The following is a 25,543-nucleotide window of genomic DNA, read 5'->3' on the forward strand; positions in this document are numbered from 1 at the left end:
GATGCTGCTTCTCCTAACTCCTGCCGAGACAAAGAAGCTTTCTTAGAAATAGAAATGGAGAATCAAAGGAAGAGAAGAGAATCATTAACATATTGGCTGCTGGTGCTAGGTGTGTTTGCTTTGAATGAGCTAAAAGCAGGTAAGTCTAAGGGAATGAAGGAAGAAGGACTGAGAAAATGAGATTGGGGTCTCATGAGGGAGAGAGAGTCCTTGTGCCCAGGGAGTGCTTGTCAGATGGGGACATAAGATAAGGAGAGAAGACACAGACATATAAGTAGATGGATAAAAACAAAATCCAAACCTTCTGAACACATATTTGGATATTTCTTAAGTGGCATAAACCAAGTAGAGTTAATTAGAAAAATCTTTCCTAAAAACAATAGTGAGCTTCCTGGAATGTACAGGAAGTAGGAAAGCCAGATTTGGGAGAGGCATTAAAAATAACAAAAGAGAAAAAATAAGGAGATATTTACAACCTTTAGTGACAATCTAGAACAGGGCTTCTTCTTTTTTTTTTTTTAGTGAGGCAATTGGGGTTAAGTGACTTGCCCAGTGTCACACAGCTTGTAAATGTTAAGTGTCTGAGGCCGGATTTGAACTCAGGTACTCCTGACTACAGGGCAGGTGCTTTATCCACTGTGCCACCTAGCCGCCCCCTAGAGCGGGGCTTCTTAAATTTTTTCCACTCACAAACCATTTTCACCTGAGAAATTTTTATGTGACCTTAGGTACCTATGTATATAAAACAGGTATACAGAAACCTTTTACTGTTGCCAATTTTTTTGCAACCCCTGTATTTAGTTATACAACCCCATGTGGGTTTGCAAGTCATAGTTTAAGAAGCTAGGGTCTAGAGGGCAAAAATGTTAAGGGTTGTTGACTGGAACCTCAGCTCTCTACCTATTTTTATTATTTTTAAAAGTTTTGTATCTCTTTGTGCAGAGGCAACTGTTGGCTCAGTTTTCAAAGTCCTGGGCTTAGAGTTAAGAAGACTTGAGTTCAAATCTGGTCTCAGATACTTATTAGTTGAATGACCCTGGGCAAATTCTTGATTTGGCTCAGTTTCCTTAACTGTAAAATGGGGATAATCATAGTGTTTACCTCAGAGTTCTTGTGAGGATCAAATGAGATAATATCTGTAAAAAGTGCTTGACATATAGTAGGTGCTCCATAAATGCTGATTACCTTCCTCCTTCACCATTTTATTATCACTTTTTATATCACTTTTGACCCTAAGATATCTCAAGTGATTAATCAAGGGAGGCCAGAAGGAAGTGTTTCTCTTGGGCCAGGGAGAAGTATGTGGTAATGTCTTCTGAGGACAAGACTGGTATGCTTCTTTAGAGTTAGTGAGGAATTAAACACATCTGCATTGGTTTCTGGATTGTGGAGGAGGCTGGCAGGGAACTAGATCCATAATAATGGGAAGCATGTGGGAGATAGGGAGGGATTTATTGGAAATAGGAACAATTCTGGATTTGCTGTGTCTTCCAGGTTCAGCTCTGAGGTCCATCATTTTTTACTGTGATTGGGCTCCTCCTTCCTGAAGGCTCAACCCAGCCTGAAACACTCAGATACTAGGTAAAGAGAAACAGTAGGCAACTGGAAGATCTACATAATAGCCCTGGAATGTGACTGAGGTCTTTCAAAGTTTGTGGCATCATAAAATGAATCAGGAGGCTGCCCCTTTCATAACTAGTTCTATGACTGTGTGGCCCTTAGGAAATAGAGGCCAACTAAAGAAGGTAGAAATACCAATACACAACTTTAGTTCAGCAACAGTACTGTAGGTCAGAAGAAAACTGTCATATTCTTGGTTATCCCAAATATATACCATCCCTACACATCCCATTTTAGAAGTGTGCATTTTTCTCTATTAATTTACATTTGATTTAATTTTACCCCCTGCCATAGCCTATTTATTTCACATTGGATTCCAACTACCATTCAGGGTCATATTATCTTGAATAAGAATCCCATCTGTACTTAGTATAGGTATAAGTGGATTTTTTCTTAAATTGATAAAAAGCATCTATCTAAGACCATCAGCAAGCATTATTTGTAATGGGGATAAACTAGAAGCCTTCCCAGTAAGATCAGATATGAAACAAGAATGCCCACTGTCACCAATCTTATTCAATATTCTATTGGAAATCCTAGAAATAACAAGGAGGAAAAAGTAATAGAAGGAATCAGTGAGACTTACTAGCTATGTGACCCTGGGCAAGTGACTTAACCCCAAGTGTCTCACACACACACACACACACACACACACACACACACGGAATCAGAATAGAGAATGAGGCGATAAACTGTCTCTTTTTGTAGATGATATGATGATATACTTGGAAGATCCCAAAGACTCATCTAAAAAGTTAGTTGAAACAATAATTTTAGCAAAGTAGTAGGATAAAAAAGTAAACCATATAAATCATTAGCATTCCTATATGGCAGAAACAAAATTCTGTAAGAGGAGATAGTAAAAAAAAAAAAAAAGAGGAGATAGTAAAAGATTCTCCATTTAATAAACTCTAGATAATATAAAATACCTGGAAGTACACCAGCCAGAACAAACCCAGAAATTATATAAACAAATTTATAGAAAACTTTTTATACAAATAAAATCAGATTTTTAAAAATTGGAGAAATATTGCTTATAGGTAGGCAGAGCCAATATAATACACATGAAAAGCTTACTTAAACTAATTTATATATTCAATGCCATCCCAATTAAATTACCAAAAAATATTTTACTGAATTAGAAGAAATAAAAACAAAATTCATGTGGAAGAACAAAAATTCAAGAAGATCAAAGGAAATAATGAAAAAAATGTAAAGGAAAGAAGTTTAGCAGTACTAGATCTTAAGTTATATTATAAACCAGTAATTAGAAAAACTGTCTGGTATTGGCTAAAAAATAAATAGGTAGATCAACGAAATAGAGTAGACATGCAATTTATGACAGCGAATAAACATAATGACCTTTTATTTTACAATTGTAAAGACAAAATTTGGGATAAGAATTTATTATTTGGTAAAAATTGTTGGAAAAACTGGGAGACAGTATGGCATAAATTGGGCATAAACCAATATCTTGCACCATTTACCAAGATAAGGTTGAAATGGGTATATCACTATATATAGAGAGATTTCAAGAAAATTAGAACGTGTAACATTAATTATCACCCGTATGGATGGGCAAACAATTTATGAATAAATAAGAGATAGAGAATAGTGTGGGGTATGAAATGTATAATTTCAATTACATTAAATTAAAAAGGTTTTGTACAAATAAAAAAAAATGTAGTCCAGATCAGAAGGAAAGGAGAAAATTGGGCAAAAAATTTATAAACAGCTTCTCAGATAAAGGTCTCATATCACAAATATATAACGAACTTTGTCAAATCAATAAGAATGCTAGTCATTCCCCAACTGATAAATGGTCAAGGAATATGAATAGTTTTCTTATGAAGAAATCAAAATAATTTATAGTGATATGAAAAATGCTCTAAATCATTATTTAATAGAGAAATGTGAATCAAACACCTTGAGCTATCACTTTACAACTATCAGATTGTCTAAAATGATTGACAGGGAAAACAAAAAACATTGGAGGGGATGTGGAAAATTGGGATATTAATTTATTATTTGCAGAATTATGAACTGATCCAACCATTTTGGAGAGCAATCTGGAATTATGCCCAAAGAGTTATTAAATTACCTATACCCTTTGACTGAGAAACATCACTATAAGGTCCATTTCCAAAGGTAATTGGGGGAAAATGAAAAGAATCTAGATGTCCTAAAATGTTTATAGCAGCTCTCCTTGTAGTGGCAAAGAATTGGAAATTACAGAATGCTTGTCAATTGGGGAATGGCTGACCAAGTCGTGGTATGTGATTATGAATACTACTGTGCTATACTGAGCTCAATGATCTAAGAAAAACTTTGAGAGACACACAAAATAATGAAGAGTAAAATGAGCAGAACCCAGGAATGTTATATACAGTAACAACAGTATTGGTTTTTTTGTTTGTTTGTTTGTTTTGCAGGGCAATGGGGGTTAAGTGACTTGCCCAGGGTCACACAGCTAGTAAGTGTCAAGTGTCTGAGGCCAGATTTGAACTTAATACTCCTCAATCCAGGGCTGGTGCTTTATCCACTGCACCACCTAGCTGCCCCAACAATATTGTTTTAAGAATGACTTTGAATGAATAAGTTATTTTGACATTACACATACCCAAATTAACTATATGAAGAAAGATGTTATCTTCATCCAGAGAAAGAGTTGATGAATAGAAGTATGTATAGAATACTTTTACATATAAATACCCATTTGTATCTGATGGTGGCTATCTCTAGGGCAGGGAGGGAGGGAAGAAAACATTTAATTGATAACTTTGTTATATATTTGTCATGGGGAAAATGGGGTAGGGGTTGGGGTTATGTATTCTTTAAATAATTACACCCTCTTGCACGCAAAAGCAGTTAGAATAAGATGGTAGTTTATTTCAGGGCTGAGGAAGGGATGGGAAGGGAAGGGAAACCAAGAGAAATCTTTGGACTTCTCATGGGGAGAAAGGCATAGAGCATGGCTCTGAGATACCAATCTCCTCAAGCAGGAGACTGGCAGGTACTTTTATAGAGGACTGATGGGGGTGACCATCTGACTATGGAAAATTCCTTTAGTGAAGGAGGACCATCCCCCACTGGTGGTAGCTGGGGGAATTGGGTGAGGGGTGGAGGACCATCCCCCATTGGTGGTGTCTGGAGGAGTTGGGTGAGGGGTGGCTGCAGATCTCCCAAGCCATCTCTTCAGGACACAAAGGAAGTGGCCACACCTAATTTTATCGCCCCAGGGTTGAGGGAGACTAGAATGAAGGGTGGGGGTCTTGGAGCTAGCTCAGTCCAAACTGGTTCCATTTATCAAGAAGAAGATTACTTGATGTGCCCCAGAGAACTTCTGGGGTACTCTGGGCCCACAACATATTTAAAAGGACTAGCAAGTTGTACACAGTAGATTTGCATGAAATCATCTTTTTATTATATTATGTTATGGATATGCTTGTTTGTCAAAAATTAAGTGAATCTAAAAAATAAAATCAAAAGAAGGAAAGTAGTTTAACAAAAATAAATGGCACATTGTCCTTGTCTAAGAGTATATCTAAAACCCCTAGTTCCCTCCTCTGCAAAGAGGTTGGGGAAGTATTATTCTTTCTCCTCTCTTCTTATATATATTAGCATGACACAATGTTCAATTTTATTTACATTTTTTTCTCTTTACATTGTTGTAGTTATTGTCTACATTGCTTTTCTGGTCCTCCTTACTTCACTCAGTATTAATTAATTTAAGTCCTCCCAAGCTTCTCTGAATACTTCACATTCATCATTTCCTAATAGCATAATAATATTCCATTCATTCATGTATCACAAGATGTTGAGCTATTTCCTCCATCATGGAACCCCATTCCTTTTAAAACAATTTCCCCTGTAGAATCCTAGTCTATGGAATCCTACCTATCCTCTCAGCTCATTCAAATAAATCCTCCCAAAACTTAGTTACTTGCCAGATGTTACCTGATATTCCTCTTATCTCTCATGAAACTTGAGATGGCCATAATACCTTTCTTTCAGGGTTCTAGCACCTCTGCTTCAGCAACCCATGCCTCTCTCTCTCTCTCTCTCTCTCTCTCTCTCTCTCTCTCTCTCTTTTTGGTGAGGCAACTGGGGTTAAGTGACTTGCTTAGGGTCACACAGCTAGTAATTGTTAAATGTCTGAGGCCAGATTTGAACTCAGGTCCTCCTGAATCTAGGGCCAGTGCTCTATCCACTGCACCACCTAGCTGCCCCAACCCTTGCCTCTTTAATGATGAAAATCAGATATGTAATAACATTTCAACCTATGAGACATGAAATCATCAGTAGGGCCATTAGATTATTTCTTAGCAGCATTGCTAAGTGATGAGTCATATATGGCTGAAAGCAACTGGGGGATCTTCATTCTCTGAGTTCCACAAGAATCAATAAAAACAGTTTTGTACATGCCTGTAGGGCTCTGAGCTAAAAAGGGTCCTAAAATATATTAAGTCATAGGGCCAGAGGGCTTGGAATAGGAGGAATCTAAGTGATGTGGAGATATTGAACTCAAGTAACAATGGATCCCTGAGGGTCACAATTGACTTAGAAAACCACAGATTAACATTGTGTATGCTGTATTTTATTGTTATTTATTGTGTTAAACATTTCTCAATTACATTTTTAAAGTATTTTATTATTTTCCAGTTACATATAAGGATAGTTTTCAACATTTGTTTTCACAGGATTTTTAGTTCCTGATTTTTCTCCCACCATCCGTTCCCTCTCTCCTCCCCAAGACAGAAAGCAGTCTGATATGGGTAGTATGTGTACAATCACATTAAACATATTTATACATTAGTCATCTTGTGAAAGAAGAATCAGTGAACAAGGAAAAAAACCTCAAAAAAGAAGAAAAAAACAGTCCAAAAGTAGAAACAGTATGGTTCAATCTGCATTCATAATTCACAGTTCTTTTTTCTGGATGTTAAGAACCTTTTCTATCATGAGTTCTTTGAAACTGTTTTGGTTCATTGCACTACTGAGAAGAGCTAAGTCTATCACCATTTTCATCACACAATGTTGCTGTTATTGTGTACAATGTTCTCCTGGTTCTGCTCCTCTCAGTCAGCCTCAGTTCATGTAAGTCTTTTCAGGTTTCTCTGAACTCCTGCTCATCGTTTCTTATAGCACAATAGTATTCCATTACATTCATATACCATAACTTGTTTAGCCATTCCCCTATTGATGGGCATTCCCTCAATTTCCAATCCTTTGCCACCACAAAGAGAGCTGTTATAAATATTTTTGTACATGTGGGTCCTTTTCCCTTTTCTATGGTCTCTTTGGGATACAGAACTATCAGTAGTACCACTGGGTCAAAGGGTATGAACAGGCCCATAGCTCTTTGAGCATTTGCCCTCCAGAATGGTTGGATCAGTTCACAGCTCCACCAACAATGCATTAGTGTTCCAATTTTTCCACAGCTTCTCCAACATTTATTATTTTCCTTTTTTTTTTTTGTCATATTAGCCAATCTGATAGATGTGAGGTGGTACCTCAAAGTTGTCTTAATTTGCATTTCTCTGCTCAATAGTGATTTAGAGCACTTTTTCATATGGCAATAGATAGTTTTGACTTCTTCATCAGAAAACTGCCTTTGACCATTTCTCAATTGGGGAATGACTTGGATTCTTATAAATTTGATTTAGTTCTCTATATATTTTAGAAATGAGGCCTTTATCAGAAATGCTGACTGTAAAAATTGTTTCCCAGTTTTCTGACTCCCTTCTAATTTTAGCTGCATTGCTTCTGTTTGTACAAAAAACTTTTTAATTTAATGTAATCAAAGTCTTTCATCTTGCATTTCATAATATTCTCTATTTCTTGTTTGGACAGAAATTGTTTTCCTCTCCATAGATCTGAGAGGTAAACTATTCTTTGCTCTCCTAATTTATCTATGGTATCACCCTTTATGTCTAAATCTTGCTGCCATTTTGACCTTATTTTTGTATAAGGTGTAAGATGTTGATCTATACCTAGTTTCTGCCATACTATCTTCCAGTTTTCCCAGAAGTTTTTGTCAAATACTGAGTTCCTATCCCAGAAGGTGCAGTCTTTTGGTTTATCAAACAGTAGATTACTATAGTCATTTACTACCGTGTCTCCTGTGACTAACTTATTCCATTGATCCACCACTCTATTTCTTAATCAGTACCCAATAGTTTTGATGACTCCCACTTTATAGTATAACTTCATATTTGGTATGGCTAGCCCACCCTTCTGTGCATTTTTTTTTCATTAGCTCCCTTGATATTCTTGACTTTTCGGTTTTTCCAGATGAATTTTGTTATTATTTTTTCTAACTCTGTAAAATCATTTTTGGTAGTCTGATTGGTATGACACTGAACAGGTAAATAATTTAGGTAGAATTGTCATTTTTATTATATTAGCTTGGCCTATCCATGAGCAATTGATATTTTTCCAATTACATAGATCTGATTTTGTTTTTGTGAAAAGTGTTTTGTAATTGTGTTCATAGAGTTCCTAAGTTTGTCTGGGCAGGTAGACCCCCAAGTATTTTATTATGTTTACCATTACTTTAAATGTAATTTCTCTTTCTATCTCTTGCTGCTGAGCTTTGTTGGTCATGTATAGAAATGCTGATGATTTATGTGGGTTTATTTTATATCCTGCAACTTTGCTAAAGTTGTAAATTGTTTCAAGCAGTTTTTAGTTGATTCTTTAGGATTCTCTAAGTATACCATTATATCATTTTCACAGAGTGAAAGTTTTGTTTCCTCCTTGCCTATTCTAAGTCCTTCAAGTCCTTTTTCTTCTCTTATAGCATGCTATAGCTAATATTTCTAGTACAGTATTAAATAATAGAGGTGTTAATGGACATCCCTGTTTCACCACTGATATTATTGGGAATGTCTCTAACTTATCTCCATTTTATATAATGCTTGTTGATGATTTTAGGTAGATACTGCTTATTATTATAAAGAAAGCTCCACCTATTCTTATTCTCTCTAGTGCTTTTAATAGGAATGAGTGTTGTATTTTGTCAAACACATTCTCTGCATCTATTGAGATAATCATATGATTTTGGTTAGTTTTGTTATTGATGTGGTTAGTTATATTAATAGCTTTTCTAATGTTTAACGAGCCTTGCATTCCGGGTCATAGTGTATTATCCTGGTGATCACTTGCTGTAATCTCCTTGCTAATATTTTATTTAAGATTTTGCATTGATATTCATTAGGGAAATTGGTCTGTAATTTTCTTTCTCTGTTTTGGCTTTGCCTGGTTCAGGTATCACCACTATATCTGTGTCATAAAAGGAACTTGGTAGAACTCCTTCTTCACCTATTTTTCCAAATAGTTTGTATAGTATTGGAATTAATTGTTCTTTAAATGTTTGGTAGCATTCACTTGTAAACCCATCTGGCCCTGGAGATTTTTTCTTAGGGAGTTTATTTGTTCCATTTCTTTTTCTAAAAGGGGCCTATTTAAGGATTTTATTTCTTATTCAGTTAACCTGTGCAATTTGTATTTGTGTAAATATTAGATTGTCAAATTTATTGGCATGCAGTTGGGCAAAATAGCTCCCAATTATGGTTTCAATTTCCACTTCATTGGTGGTACTTTAATTTTTGATACTGGTAATTTGGCTTTCTTCTTTCATTTTTTAAATCAAATGGACCAAAAGTTTATCTATTTTATTGTCTTTTTTGTAAAACCAGGTCTTAGTTTTATTGATTAATTCTATAGTTTTCTTGCTTTCACTTTTATTAACTTCTCCTTTGATTTTCAGGATTTCTAATCTAGTATTTAATTGGGGATTTTAAATTTGTTCTTTTTCTAGCTTTTTCAGTTGCATGCCCAATTTATTGATCTCTTTTTCTTTTTTATTCATGTAAGCATTTAGAGCTATAAAATTTCCCCTAAACACTGTTTTGGCTGCATTCCATAGGTTTCGTATGTTGCCTCATTATTGTCATTCTCTTGGATGAAGTTATTGATTGTTTCTATGATTTGTTGTTTGATCCACTCATTCTTTACAATTAGATTATTTAGTTTCCAATTAATTTTCCATCTACCTTTCCATGGCTCTTTATTACATGTAATTTTTATTGCATCATGGTCTGAGAAGGATTCATTTACTATTTATGTCTTTCTACATTTGACTATAAGGTTTTTGTGCCCTAATACATGGTCAATTTTTTAGTATGTGCCATATACCATGGAGAAAAAGGCATATTTGTTTCTATCCCCATTCAGTTTTCTCCAGATATCTATCATATCTAACTTTTCTAATATTCTATTCACCTTTTTAACTTCTTTCTTATTTATTTTGTGGTTAGATTTATCTAATTCTGAGAGAGAAAGATTCAGATCCCCCACTAGTATTGTTTTACTGTCTATTTCCTCTTGTAACTCATTTAACTTCTCCCCTAAGAATTTGGATGCTATACCACTTGGTGCATACATGTTTAGTATTGATATTACTTCATTATCTATAGTACCTTTTAGCAAGATGTAGTTTCCTTCTGTGAGGGTGGAAATTTAATATACAGAGTGTTAATTCAGTGACTCACTGAAGTATTGGGGTCCTGGGAATAATGAGGGACCTTTAGGTTCAAAGCTCTAGATATTTTAGAGAAATAGTTGTAAGCTTATGAGATGTATGGAAGAATCACTAATGAAACATGCCCTTGTTTCTCTTTTCAGAGGAAAAAAAAACTAGTAAGGCACAAGAACCTACTCTTGTGGAAAAAAACCCCGAAGAACCCAAAACACTGCAAGGTATGTTAATTGAATGCCCTGAGAGTCCTGCCTGATTCTTTCCCTTTGTTTCCCCAGACTTCATTAATCTATAGCTGCAGAATGCAATATGCTAGTCTCTTGTACACCAGCATTGCTTCTCATCCTTAAATTCAATGGTGGTAGATGAGCCCAGAATGGGTGAAAATGCTGCTGTATTCTACCTGTGCCTGCTCCTTCAACACTCCCACATATATGCTTGGTTACCATTCTGTCTGCACTAACACCTCTGATATATACAAAGCCCAATCTACTCCTTGGTAAAGCAGAAGACTAGGACTGGAAAAAGTACTTATAACACCAAGAAATAATGTCTGAACCAATCTGTTAAGAGATCCATTACCTAGCCTTGCCATGTACTCAGTACAATCCTAAGTACCAAGTCATGCTTCATGATTCTCCCCAGGGGCAATTGTCATAGTTAGCTTACTGATACAGTGAGGGGAAAAAGAGATTAGTGGGAGGACATAATGGAGTTTGGAGGACCATATATGGAAGTCTCCTTATTTTTTTCTTCTTTCTTGTCATGCAGGCCACCACATACATGAGATGCTTTCCACTGGAGTGGGCACAAAATATTCTCTCTTCAACTTCAGCATAATTCATGCTATTGATGATGTGAAGGTATACTACTATGATAAAGAGAAGAAAACTGTTTTCGGTAAAGCATGGATCACTGAAGCACTAGGGAAAGACTACATTGAACATAAGAAGGGAATTATTGCAAACTTGGAGAAGGATTTCCAGTGGCTCCTAAAGTTCTTTATACAGAATGTCACCAAGAGTGAAAGTAAGTGAGACAAATTGAATCCACACAATCAGTTAGAAGGAACCTGGGTGGCCATGTGTTCAATCTATTCATGAATATACCCAATAAGTGCTTGTGCTATAACATACCCAATAAGTGCTATAACATACCCAATAAGTGCTTGTCCAGCCCCTGTTTGAAAACATTCTAGAAGGATGAATTCACTATCTCCTGAAGCATCTCATTCTACCACAGTAATTGTTGTTAGGAAAAACTTAAATTTCCTTCTTTGCAATTTTGACTCATTACTCCTTATTATGACCTCCAAACCAAAGAAATCTAATCACTCCTCAATGTAGCAGCCCTTCAAATTCTCAGACAACTATCATGTCCCTCCTCTTTCCACCAAGTCTTTTATCCAAGCATAACATGCCCAGTTCCTTCAATATCCTAGTTGACCTCTTATGGAATCTCACCAGAATATCAATAACCTTAAACCATGGTGCCCTGAAATTAACACAATATTTCTGATGAGGACTGACTAGGACAGAACACAATGATATTTGTTGTTTTCATTCAGTCATTTCAGTTGGCTTCAACCCTTTCTTATCTCACTTGGGGTTTTATTGGCAAAAATATTGGAGTGGATGGGGCAGCTAGGTGGCGCAGTGGATAAAGCACCGGCCCTGAATTTAGGAGGACCTCAGTTCAAATCTGGTCTCAGACACTTGACACTTACTAGCTGTGTGACCCTGGGCAAGTCACTTAACCCCAATTGCCTTACCTAAATAAATAAATAAATAAATAAAAATACTGGAGTGGCTTGCCATTTACTTCTCCAGCTCATTTTACACATGAGGAACTGAGGCAAACAGAAAAGTGACTTGCCCAGAATCACACAGATAGTAAGTGTCTCAGGCCAGATTTGAATTGCTGTTTACAGGCCCAGAACTTTATCTAATGTGTCACCAGCTGCCCATACACTGGCATTGTCGCCTCTTTATTCATGAAATAGATGTCCTTTGTACTACATTTCAAGTTCACATGAACCTTTTTTTGACTGTTGTATCAAACCAGTGACTCATATGAAGCTTGAAGTTCATTAAAATCCTGACATTCTTAAAAAACTATTATCTAACTGTATCTCTCTCAACTTATATTTTTGTAGTTCATATTTTGTACCCAAGTACAAGATTTTATATGGGCACATCCCAGTACTTTAACCTTTTAAGATCCTTGTGGATCCTGATTCTGCAATCTATTATGTAATTAAACCCTTCCAGCTTTGTGTCTTCTGCAAATTTGATAAATATACATTCTGTGACTTTATCCTTGACATAATTATTAGACAGCACATTGCCAAACAAATCCCTGAAGTATTTCACTAGAAATTTCCTGTCAGGGGGACAGCTAGGTGGTACAGTGGATAAAGCACTGGCCATAGATTCAGGAGGACCTGAGTTCAAATACAGCCTCAGACACTTGACACTTAATAGCTGTGTGACCCTAAGCAAGTCATGTAACCCTCGTTGCCCTGCAAAAACCAAAAACAATAAAAAACAAACAAAACAAAATATTTTTAAAAAAAAATTTCCTGTCACATTGACACTGAATAGACTCTTTGAGTCTGACCATTTAGTACCTTCTGAATCCATTTGATTGCATTATGGTATAATCCATATCGCTTCATATTCTCCACAAGAATAGCATGAGATATTTAATAAAAAACTTTTCCAAACTCTAAATAAACTACATTACAACATTTCCCTCTTTCATAAGTTTAGTAATACTATCAAATTAGAAAATAAATGCAGTCTGTCACAAATCTATGTTTAGTTTGTAATGTCTGACAGCCATCTTATGATCCTTTATTTTTATTTTTTTTAGGGCAATGAGGGTTAAGTGACTTGCCCAAGGTCACACAGCTAGTAATTGTCAAGTGTCTGAGGTCAGATTTTAACTCAGGTCTTCCTGAATCCAGGGCTGGTGCTTTATCCACTGCGCCACCTAGCTGCCCCTAAAGTTCATTCTCTTTTGAAGAAGAAACAGAAACAAAATATGAATTGAACATTACCTTCTCTCTCTTTTATCAGTTACCATTATGCCATCTGCCCCCCAAAAGGCTTTATCCCTTCTTTGATCCTACTTTTTCTTCCAATAAAGCTTTTTAAAAGTGGAGCCATGCAATTAATGGATATGGAGCTTCTTTTCTATCCACTGTACCTGAACCATCTCTGGAGGTTGAAGCATCTTGTGTTCAAGGGAATGATGAAATGACTCCATAGGTGCCATTATGTATAAAATTTTGAAGTAATGGCCAGAGGAAGAAAAGATTAGTACTAGTAGTTGGTAAATCCCTGATGAGAGGGTAACTAAGGTGGATAGATAGATAACTGTTAACTTGACATAAACAATAAAAAAGTCTTCTGTCTCTTGAGGTATCATGGATAGGGGATTGGACTTGGAAGTCAGGAAGGACTGGATTCAAATCCCACTAGTGACATTGACTAGTTGCTCAACTACAGGCAATTCATTTTAGCTCTCTGTGCCTTAACTTTCTCATCTGTAAAATGAGGAGGGCATTGGAATGGATGGTTTTTAAGATCTCTTCTAATTCTTTGTTCCATCACATTCCCCTTTGTAAAGAATTAATTGTTATTTGAGGTTTTTATGCCTCTGCGAGCACTGGCCTGGGGCTCCGCAAACAGCACAGTGCTCCACCCACTGATTGTAGCTGTTGCCATGGCGCTGGCACCTCACATCATCGCCACTTGCCGATGCCTACTTGGGCTTGGCAAAATTATGATTGGAAGCCTAGTGAGGGCAGTCATGTGACTGTCAGAGCGGCCATCCCATTGGCTGGGGCTGTGTGGGGTGTTTCTAGGTTTTGGGGGAGGAGAATTGGGCATTCTAGGTGGAAGCTGGAAAGTGACAGGCGTTCTGCTGCATATTTTCGGCTTATTCCTGGGCAGTGGTATTTTTTCAGGTATTATAATTTCCCTTTCCCCATTTTATTTCCTTTCCCTTGATCCTACTGATCCTGTTTGTGTTTTTTTTTTTTTTAAGTGCGTTCTTGTTAAAATAAATCTTGTTCTGTTTTGAGGGAGGCTGCTGGTCTCTTTCCTTGCCCCAATATTGTGGCGAGCCGCTTAGCTCGCACTCCCCAATTAAAAATTGGTCCCCACACCTTCTAGCAATTCTTGTAGTTACAGTCTGGACCAGAACAAAAAATCCCAACTTAATACTTTAGGGGCATAGGTGGTGTTTTTCATACTTCTGACTATTAGAGGATAAAGGTAGACTTGGAATATATATGTGAGCATAATAGTTATATAGTTGCTATATAGTCTTATGCTTTACCAAGGAGTTGAAGGTTTGCAAAGTGTTTTATATATGCTAACTAAATTTATCCACCCAACCTTGTGATGTGTTATAATTATGCCATTTTAAGGTATACAAAGCACATTTCATACATTTTAAAATACATTGGGAGGCAACATGGAAAATGGAGTCTTGGAGAGAGCTCTAGAGTTGGAATGAGGAAGATTTGTATTTGAATCTGTGATGTTTAAAATCTTAATTGTGGTCACCAAAAATTAAAAGGCTTCAGTACCAGTCTTTGGGCATTAAACATTTATTAGAGCATACCGATATTTACAAAGAGTTCAGAAGGTTATGAAAAAGAAGTCCTACCTAGCCTAGAGTTCCAGCTTGGTTGGGTTCTTCCTGAAGTCCTCCTCCACAAGCCTGCTTTAATCAGGAACTCCTCAACGAGCCTGTCTTAATCAGGAACTCCTTCACCAGCCTGTTTTAATCAGCATTCCTCTGCAAGCTGTTTGTGGAAGCTTTTTATAGGTCTGGAACAGAGGCGGTCCTTACACACTGCTTCAAGGTGATTGGTTGGGTCATCCAAATCCATTGTCTTTGAAGGTGTTCTCAAGTTGAATTCACAGTCTAGTTTCTGAGAACAATACCTTCGCTTAATCAGCAGTCAATTACTCTCACTTGATTCAATCAGTCTTGATTAATCTCCAGGTGGGTCTTTGAGTATCTGCTAAATCCCATTATTTCATCACAAATCCCAATTTAGACACGTATTAGCTGCATTGCAAGTCATTGGGAAAATTACTTAACATCATCCAGCCTCTGGTCCACATTTCTAAAATGAATATAATACTAACACTTGTCTCTCCAGAATCTTGTGAAGATCAGCAATAATTATACTCTCTATTTTAAAATGTTCCTGTGCTCACATGTCATATTGCATATGAGCCTAGAGTATGTGTGTTTATGTATGTATGTATATGTGTGGCTGTGCATATACATACACACACATAAATATATATAACTGTGTATATAATGTATATATAATACTCTGTATTTAAAAATATTAAGGTATATACAGTTCAGCAATCGTCATCATTATGAACTTTGAGGTTTTAACTGAATTACTCAAGGTTATATAGTTAGCTGGTATAGCAGATTAAATTCCTGTTGGCTCTTCTAACTTCAATTTCAGTCCTGATTGTTTTATATCATACTGACTCATTAGTCTCTCTACAGAGAATCACACCATACAGTTATTTGCAGACTGTGAACTGGATAATGACATTGAGATGGACAACCATATTCAGTTTGCCATGGATGGTGAAGATTTTATGAAGATAGATATGCAGACTAAGCACTGGATTGCCATGAAACCTGAAGCAGAGTACTTAAGACCCTTAGCAGAGACTATGATGGGCATCAAAAGGATAGAGAAAGTTATGGAGCTATATTGTTTTGTCATGATGAGGAAAATTCTGCAGTACTCAAGCGTGAAGGAGAAAGGTAAGTTCCCAGGCCTCCCCATTTCCTTATAGGATTCTTTGAGACCATGACAGCAAAGCATCAGCTCTGATTACTCTTATCAAGCTGAAAAAGTCTGAGCATGAGCTTGGGTCAGACTGTCTATTATCAGAGGACCAGTCTAGCTAAGTGTGGAGATTTTTATCGACAGTGGAGTGGTCACCAGTTGATAACTCATCCAGTTCAAAATAAATCATGAGGATGTGTTCTGTTCTTAACCCATTGGAACAGTTTATTAAGAATCTAGTGATATAATCATGATCGTTTTTGACAAATTTTTATTGTGAGTCTACTATGTGCAAAACACTGTCCTAGGTACTGAGTAGTGTACAAAGAAGCATAAGTTATTACCCTAGCCTTCTAGGAGCTTAGAGGTCCCTTGATTCTGAGGGGAGAATGAATGAATAAGTCAATTAATGAAAGAAGGAAAGAAAAAGCATTTATCAATGTTTATAATGTGCCAAGGACTTCTAAGCTCTGGGGGCACAAATGGAAGAACAAAACAGTCTTTGCTGTCAAAGAACACATGGTCTAATTGGGTAACAGAGCACATATAAGAATGTTCTGCGTTAGGACAGACAACAAGGCCCAAGGGTTCGTAGTGTGCTTTGACAGGTTCCATGGGCCGTAGGGCTACAGGAAGGAAAATTGATGAAGCCCAGTAGTTCCTTATCTTACCAGAAGGACTGTAGTTTGTAACTCCCTGATCATGCACTGTGAATAGACACATTTACTCTGGGGTTATATAAAGTGGGTGGGTGGGGGAACTACAAGCAACCTGCCCACAACATATGATATGATGAGAGTAGGCATAAGAATAAGATTATAGTGGGGCTCCAGGGTTTTTTGTTCTTGTTGTTGTTTGCAGGGCAACGAGGGTTAAGTGACTTGCCCAGGATCACACAGCTAGTAAGTGTCAAGTGTCTAAGGCCAGATTTGAACTCAGGTCCTCCTGAATCCAGGGCTGGTGTTTTATCTACTGTACCACCTAGCTGCCCCAGGGCTCTAGGTTCTCTTCATCACTTGGGGGAAACAATGGGTGAAGGTCAGTGAACAGTAAGGAGATAATAAATGGAAGGAGATATTGGCAGGAATGTTGGGAAGATGGGCTCCAATGAGTCATCTAATTCCAATACTAACAAATCAGCATTGGATCCCACATAATCTAAAGGAAGGTTTTGTGGGAGGAGGCTTGAATTTCTCCAACCCAACATGCTGTCTTAGAATCATCCATTTAAACCTTGTCAACTTGTCAAAGATATTGGGTTCATAAGCTTTTCTGATCTCAGAAGGTTCTAGGCTAATAAGGAATATGATATGTGAACACAGGAACATTTCTACTTACAATGTTGTAAATAGCAGCAAGTGACTTATTAATGTGTGAGAAAAGAGGCATTAAAGTGAGGGAGACAACACTCTGAGAAAGTGGTCCTAGGGATAAGATGACACTTGGAACTGCTAAAATAATAACAGCTACTGTTTGGCAAAGTTATTATTTGGTAGAGAATGATAGAGGATAGAGTAATGTGGAAATAAAGGAGGTGAGAGAGGGTACAGAAATAAAAATGGAACAAGACAAGGTCACTGAACTTTGGAGGTAAGACCTTTTCTCCTCATTTCTATCTTTAGTGGCTCCTGAGGTGTCAGTGTCCCGCTATGATGCTCCAGATGGTAGAATCACCTTCAACTGCACAGCCACAGGCTTCTACCCTCATTCTATCCTGCTGCGTTGGGAGAAGGGGGGGCAGCTGGGTGTATGGGGGCAAGAGAGCTCCACTGGAACCTTGCCCAATGCTGATACCACCTTCTACGTCCAAATCACACTGGAACTTCCCCCTGGCAATTCAGGGATAGGTTATACTTGTGTGGTAGAGCACAGTACTCTGAAGACACCAGCTGTGTATCCTGGTGAGTGTTTTTTTTCTAAGCTATGTGGGTCTATTCTCCAGAAACTAAGTGATGGAATGGAATGTTGTCATCCGTTTTGCCCCCTTTCCTCTTTGAGTAGGGCAGGCTTTTCACTGCCCATACTCTTCAGTATTTCCTCTCTAAAACATTTCTCATTTACTTGTTGCCTTTCACATTCTGCAGTCCCTGAGAAGCCCACTGTGATGAGGCCGTGGGTTGTGGCCCTAGGTGTCCTAATAGTTATCATTCTGGTGTTGAGCTGTGTTGGGGCTTTCATCATGTGGAAGAAGAAGAAAGGTATGTATATGAAGAGGGAGGGGGCAAAACTAACTGCCTAAGTACAAGATGAAAGGGAGAGGGAGTGATGGGGAGCAGATATCACAAGGGATGAGGATGGTACACTGCCCTCACATTGTCCTTAGGAGGAAGGCCCTTTTAAACAAAATGATGGTCTCTCAGAGATTTTACCTCTAGTACAATTGATACAACTTTCTTGAAAGATGGTCATCTAGACTCATCTTATTGACTTCTGCTGACAGGGAATTTACATCTTCCTAGGCTAGTCCATTAAACCTTTATACGTTTAGGAAAGTTTTCCTGAAATAAAGTCTACACCTACCTCTGAGCAACCTCATCAAATTTCTCTCAGTTCTCTTTACCAGGTACAAGAAGATCAATACCCTTTTACATAGCAGTTACTTAAATATTTATATTACAATCACCCACCTCCTATGCCTTCTCTTCACTAGGATAAAAATTAACAATATCTTCAGCCATTGACATTTTTTCTAGTTCTTTCATCATCAGAGTAGATCTTCTCTGGATATGTCATTCTTGAAATGTAGCATTGAGAATGAACATGACATTCTACATGTGGTCTGACCAGCAAGAATACAGAGACTCTATCATCTCTTTATTCCTATTCTCTTAATGAAGCCTATAAATAACATTCACTTTTTCATATGGATTCATTACACCTGTTTGTATGTCATATATCAATCTGCCACTTCCCTTTATACTATACATTTAATTTTTATACATAACTCAGGATTAAGACTGAATAGTTTCTTATTAATTAATAAGCTTGTAACCAATTTCTCATGAATCCTGTACTCTAGTTCATTAAATATTAATAACTTAACTGGAGAAATCACTTTCCACCATAATAATTACTTTTGTTTTGTTTTGTTTTGTTTTTTCGGGGCAATGAGGGTTAAGTGACTTGCCCAAGGTCACACAGCTAATGAGTGTCAAGTGTCTGAGGCTGGATTTGAACTCAGGACCTCCTGAATCCAGGGTCAGTGCTTTATCCACTGCGCCACCTAACTGCCCCCATAATAGTTACTTTTATACAATTAAGCAGTAAGAAAACAGAGAAAATTATTTATAATAATTTGATTAAATAAATGGTCATGGCTAGGCTCACCATCAAATCTCAAGATAACACTAGATAACAATCTTCACTTCTCTGAAGAAAATGATCCCATATCATTCAGGTCCAAATATTCTCCCCAAAAGCATTTTTATGTATTTTTAAGGAGAGTCAAATTCAGTCACTCAGGAATTAAGTTAAATTATTCTTTTCTATTTGCCTCTTCAATAATCAGAAGAAACAATAATTATAAAATGTACTTTATCTGTCAGCTAATAACAGACTCTTTTTACAATCCTCTTTGTAATATAACACTTAGGACAGTTCTGATGAGGAAGTTTTACCTCACCCTTTTCTTCTTTATCTTCTCCATAGAGGTTGTATAGATCCTCATAGGTAAAACATGCTCCCTCTCCCATATTCTATAGGATAAGTACTTCATAATAAGACATTTTCAACTGCCACACAGACCTGCAATCAATATGAGAGAGGTATTAGAGATAGCATTCTTTGTTCACATTGATCTTGCAGTATGCTAAAAGCCTCGGTTTTTTTTTTTTTCAGATCAAGTACTTCCTCCATCTCATACATGTGCAGTTAATTTCTGGTTTAATTCAAGAATAGGGCTTCATGGGGCAGCTAGGTGGCACAGTGGATAGAGCACCGGCCCTGGAGTCAGGAGTACCTGGGTACAAATCCGGCCTCAGACACTTAACACTTACTAGCTGTGTTACCTGGGCAAGTCACCTAACCCCAATTGCCTCACTAAAACAACAACAACAACAAAGAATAGGGCTTCACAATTATTCCTGTTAAATTTGATATTATAATCAGCATGGTATAGTGGAAAGAATGCTGGACATGGATTCAGGAGAGACCTGAGTTTTAATCCTCCCCTCTTCCTCTTAAGTTGTTTTCCATCATGTACTACTTTTTGTGACAGATTTTCTTGGCAAAGATATTGTAGTGGTTGTCTATTTCCTTCTTCAGCTCATTTTGCAGATGAGAAAACTGAATAAAGCAGGGTTAGGTGACTTGCCCAAGGACAAATAGCTAGTAGGTGTCTGAGGACAGATTTGAACTCATGAAGATGAGTCTTCCTGACTCCAGACCTAGTGCTCTATGTGATGGTCATCTAATTGTCCTTTGGTCCAACCCATCCTGTCCCAAATATTTTTACATTCTGACCATTAATGGATAGCTTAACTTCCCTGAACCTCAGTTTTCTCATTTTCAAACTAAAAGTGATAATACTACCTCACAAGGATATGTCACAGAATCACAAAATTTGAGTGAGAAGAACCATGGTCATGTAGTCCAGTATGTACACAAGAAGAATCTCCAATATCATACCTGAGAAGTAGTTTCAAGACTCCATGTGAAAACCTGTAAGGAAGAGAAATCAACAATATCTTGAAGCAAACTATTTCACTTTTAGATATGTCTAATTATTTAGAAGTTTGTTCCTAGACACCAAGCCTAAGTTTGATTCTTTGTAACTTCCATTCTCTGCCCTTGTTTCTGTTCTCTCCAGCCAAAGGTCAAATCTAATTGTTTCCCCAGATGATTGCTCTTCAAAGAGTTGAGGATAATTATCATGCCTCCCCTCTCCCATAGTGTCTTCTCTTTTCCAAGCTTAACATCCTTACTTCTTTCAATGCATGCTTACATGATATATACTCAATACCCTTCATCATTCTAGTTCCCCTGCTCTTAATACTCTTCTCATGATCAATAATCTTCTTAAAAGAGTGGCAATCAGAAGTGAACACAAATCTTCAGGAGAGATCTGAGAAGATGGTAGGACTATCACCTTTCTATTGCTGGAAGTTGTGTTCCTCATAATGTAGTCTGTGACTGACTGCTACATTATTTTGCCAAATCAGGTTTGGCTTATAGTCCACTGTGGCCCCTGAATCTCCCCACACACACACAACTGCTGTCCAACAATGCCTTTAAAATTTTATACTTAAAAAGTTAATATTTTAGACCTAAGTATGAGACTCCATATTTTTTCTATTGGATTTCATTTTATATTCACCCAATATTTTAGCCTATTAGAACCCTGCTTCATTACATAGCATATTAGTTATCCTTTCTAATATTGTGACACCTCACAACCTGTAGGCCTTCTATATTTATCTTTATTTTTCTTTCAGGTCATGGAATCCATGAGCATGCTACAGTGAATGGTGAAAAGACCCTATAAAGGGAGTTGGGACTTGTACAATGAAGAAAGCCATCAATGGGGAAGAGCACTGAAGAGGCTCTATGGGCACATATATAAATTCTACTCCTCTGATCTCTTTCTTTAAAAAAAATAACATTTTAGTTTGTTCCCTAATTATATGTGAAAACATTTTATCATTTATTTTATAAAAATTGTTATCTCTCTCTTAAACTGTAATCAAGATAGGTCTCCCAATATAAAGTGGAACACGGAAATGAAGTCTTGCTCTTAACCTTTGTTTGAGTTTAGATTATTGTATGTCCATAAAGCAAAGGAAAATTCTGTATTTTTAGGTATTCATATGGATACTGTAAAGAATTAATTGTTATTTGAAGTTTTTATGACCCTATCTTTTGGCTAGAAGTTTAAAAACCCTGGCGCTTGCAACTGGCCTGGGGCTCAGACACAGTGCCTCTGCAAACTGCACGGTGCTTCACCCACTGGTTGTAGCCATCTCCATGGCGCTAGCACCTCACATCATCATCACTCACCAATGTCTACATGGGCCTGGCAAAATTATAATGACTGGAAGCCCAATGAGGGCAGTCATATGACTGTCAGAGCAGCCAGCCAATTGGCTGGGGGCTATGTGTTGTCAGCCTGGGGTCTGCTGGGAAGAAGGGAGGTTTTTCGTCATTCTAGCTTGAAGCTGGAAGACGACAGGATGCTGCTGTGTGTTCTCAGCTGATTCCTTGGTGGTGGTGTTAGTCAGGTTGCATTTTATTTCCTTTCCCTTAATCCTATTGATCCTGTTTGTGTTTTTTTTAAGTTCATTCTTGTTAATAAATCCTGTTCAGTTTTGAGGGAGGCTGTTGGTCTCCTTCCTTGCCCCAATATTGTGGCGAGTCACATAGCTAACACTCCCCAATTAAAAATTGGTCCCTACAATACTCAGGCATATTGAAATGTATGGCCCTTCTGTTCTCAGAGACCCAGTAGATCAATGGATCAATATATCAGCTGTTAACTTGTACCAGGAGGACAGGAGAAGATTTTGTCTGGAAATAAAAGAGTCCCTTGACATTGGCCAGACTGCTATCAGGCTCCCTGTGTTTTCAGCTCCCACTTGGGTGACCTTTCCTCCTTCAATGCTGCTTATTCAAGTTTATGGAATTCCTTCAGTGAATAGATCACGGGGCCTGGATTCAGGAAGTCCTGAGTTCAAGTCTTCCCTCAGAAATTTCCTAGCTCTGTCACCATAGGTAAGTCACTTAATATCTGCCTACTTCAATTTCTTCATCTATAAAATGGAAGTAATAATAGCACCTATCTCCCAGGCTTATTTTGAGGATCAAATGAGATAATATTCATAAATCTCTTTGTAAATGTTAAAGCACTATGTTGCTGCTGCTGCTGCTGCCGAAGTGGAAAAAAGAGCTGAGGTATAAGTCTTCATCCTAGATCTAGATTATTCTGGTGACCATCAACAACTCATTTAGCCTTTCTGAGACTCAATTACCTAATTTATAAAATGTTGAAAATAATATAACACTACCTATTTCACATGGTTCTGGTGAGGAAGATAATTCTGTAAGCCATAGAGCATTACATAAATGTGATTTATTATTATCTTTAGAGAGATAGCATAGTGTTGTTGTTTTTTTTTTTTGTTTTTTGTTTTTGGCAGGGCAATGAGGGTTAAGTGACTTGCCCAGGGTCACACAGCTAGTAAGTGTCAAGTGTCTGAGGTGGGATTTAACTCAGGTTCTCCTGAATCCAGGGCCAGTGCTTTATCCACTGTGCCACCTAGCTGCCCCTTGACAGCACAGTGTTGTAGATAGAAAGCTGGGTTCAAAGTTAAGAAGATATAGGTTCAAATCTCACCTCTAACACATCCTGGCTGTGTGACCTTGGGTAAATCAGTTCCCTTCAGTGCCACATGCAGCCCTCTAATTCACTAAACTACAGAGAAGATGCTAAGATTTATTGATAGGGTGAATTTTGTTCTCAGAGATTCCTATACTAGTGTAGTCATGGTGCCAATCCCAGTCCCTATTGCTATTCCTACTAAGTCTCTGCTCAAAGCCACCTTCTCCCTGGTTCTTTAATCCAATGGATCCATTATATCATGGGTATAGGTGGTCCCTCCAAGTCACTAGATAGACATATCCCCCTACACTAGATTATTCCTGCTCAGGTTTTTCCTTAGATCCTCTATAGAGGATCTCATCATGATAATAACAATTCATTTTTATATAAAGCCTTACAGTTTACAAAGTTGATAATTCAAGCTTTAACTCCATTTGATAAATAAGGAGACTGAGGCTCAGTGTAGTGATGACACTTTCTTAAGGTTGCATCACAAGTAAGAGGGCAGAGATAAGACTCCAGACCGTTCTTCTGTTCTCTTTCTGCTGGCTTTCTCACTACTCCATGTAAATCTCTACCTCCCCTAACAATTCCTCAGCACTTTCTATTCATAGGATGCCCAGTGTGGTTTTGTCAAGAGTCTTTTACTGGGAGATTCGGGTAACAATTATAGGTTCATAACATTAGCAATCTAGGAATAGAAGGGAATTCAGATGCATTTACATCAACACTTCTCATTTTACAGATGAAAAAATTGGTGCTGGGGCAGCTAGGTGGTGCAGTGGATAGAGCACCGGCCCTGGAGTCAGGAGTACCTGAGTTCAAATCCGGCCTCAGACACTTAACACTTACTAGCTGTGTGACCCTGGGCAAGTCACTTAACCCAATTGCCTCACTAAAAAAAAAAAAAAAAGAAATTGATGCTCCTGGAGCTTAAATGATTTGTACAAGGTCACACCAGTAAACAGAATTTGAATCCAGGTTCTCTAATTCAAACAGCAATGCTCTTTCCCTTGTGCCATATTGCTTTTCATTAATTAGCTGTGTGAACTTGAAGTGGTCATCTCCCTCCATTGGTACCTAATTTCCTTGTTTGTCAAATGAGGGGAGTTCCTTAGACCAGCAAAAACACAGGACTAGGCTCTAACCCTATTTTTAACACACTTGATGTTCCCACCGGACCTAGGGTGTCTGTAATATTAGGTTTGTTACCTTCATTCTAGAGAAAATGAACCTGACACTCAGGAGAGATTATTGTACCTACCCAGCATCATACAGCTATCTTTAGGAGGTAGAGATCTCCACTGATCCAAGTTCAATATTCCTAATGTTGCTCAATATTGCTTAACTTTTCTCTATCCCAAGCTGTGGGAATTTATGTCTTCCATAGCTCATCAGATTTCCTATATTCAACTTGGCCTTATAACTGAATTTCTTTGACGGTACCCTCATTGTTAGAGAAGTCTTGGTTAGTCCCATCCCCCAAGGATTTTAAGCTCTGCAAGGATAAAGGCTACACATTCACTGGTGTCCCCAGAGTCCAAACACATAGTTGGGCACAAAGTAAAGGAATGCTGAAGTTGAGAGGACAGATTTGAGAATGAAACCCAAGTCTCTGGGCTCCAGCTTGGTATAGCATCTCCATTCAATGCTGTTGTTTAGTTGCTTTTCAGTCATGCCCTACTCTTCATAAACTCATTTGAGGTTTTCCTGGCAAAGATAGTGGAATGTTTTGCCATTTCATTCTTTAGGTCCTTTCACAGATGAGGAAACTGAGGCAAACAGGGTTAAGCAACTTTACCAGGGTCACATAGCTAATAAGTGTCTCAGGTCAAATTTGAACTCAGGAAGATGTCTTCCTGACTGGCCCTCTGTCCACTGTGCCACCTAGCTGCCCTATTCAATAAGGAAGCCCAACCAGTTGCTTCTATTGACAGGACCACTAGAAGTCACAGAGGGCATACATGGTAGTGCTAAGGATAGGGTTTCCCAAGGCCAGCTCAGTGCTCTTTCCATTTCATTTTCACATCTCAAATTCCCAGAAGAATGTAAACTCCTTGGGGATAGGTGTGTGTGTGTGTGTGTATTTTTAATTTTTTAATGTCTAATATCTTATATGATGGCTAGGTGGCACCATGGTGCATAGGGTGCTTGGCCTGGAAGACTCATCTTCCTAAATTCAAATCTGGTCTCAGACAATGACTAGCTGTGTGACCCTGAGAAAGTC

General features: G+C 37.7%; 1 protein-coding gene across 1 annotated transcript; it reads left to right on the forward strand.

Moving 5' to 3' along the window:
• The first annotated feature begins 54 nt into the window (after positions 1-54).
• Positions 55-21,565, forward strand: LOC122739611 (zinc-alpha-2-glycoprotein-like). The gene is made up of 7 exons (XM_043981281.1): positions 55-139; positions 10,309-10,383; positions 10,934-11,191; positions 15,713-15,979; positions 17,627-17,905; positions 18,089-18,202; positions 21,437-21,565. Exons 1-7 carry the CDS (start codon positions 55-57, stop codon positions 21,484-21,486), a joined length of 1,128 nt encoding a protein of 375 aa, XP_043837216.1. The 3' UTR covers positions 21,487-21,565.
• Positions 21,566-25,543: the final 3,978 nt, after the last annotated feature.

Source organism: Dromiciops gliroides, chromosome 2 (assembly GCF_019393635.1).
Source record: "Dromiciops gliroides isolate mDroGli1 chromosome 2, mDroGli1.pri, whole genome shotgun sequence".
In the NCBI taxonomy this organism is placed as follows: domain Eukaryota; kingdom Metazoa; phylum Chordata; class Mammalia; order Microbiotheria; family Microbiotheriidae; genus Dromiciops; species Dromiciops gliroides.

Bases quoted from the DNA above. Each gene is read 5' to 3' on its own strand.
- LOC122739611 (XM_043981281.1), top strand. From the start codon at position 55: ATGGAGAATCAAAGGAAGAGAAGAGAATCATTAACATATTGGCTGCTG. The intron at 17,906-18,088 runs GTGAGTGTTTTT...CACATTCTGCAG, and splicing joins GACACCAGCTGTGTATCCTG to TCCCTGAGAAGCCCACTGTG. The intron at 18,203-21,436 runs GTATGTATATGA...TTTTTCTTTCAG, and splicing joins CATGTGGAAGAAGAAGAAAG to GTCATGGAATCCATGAGCAT.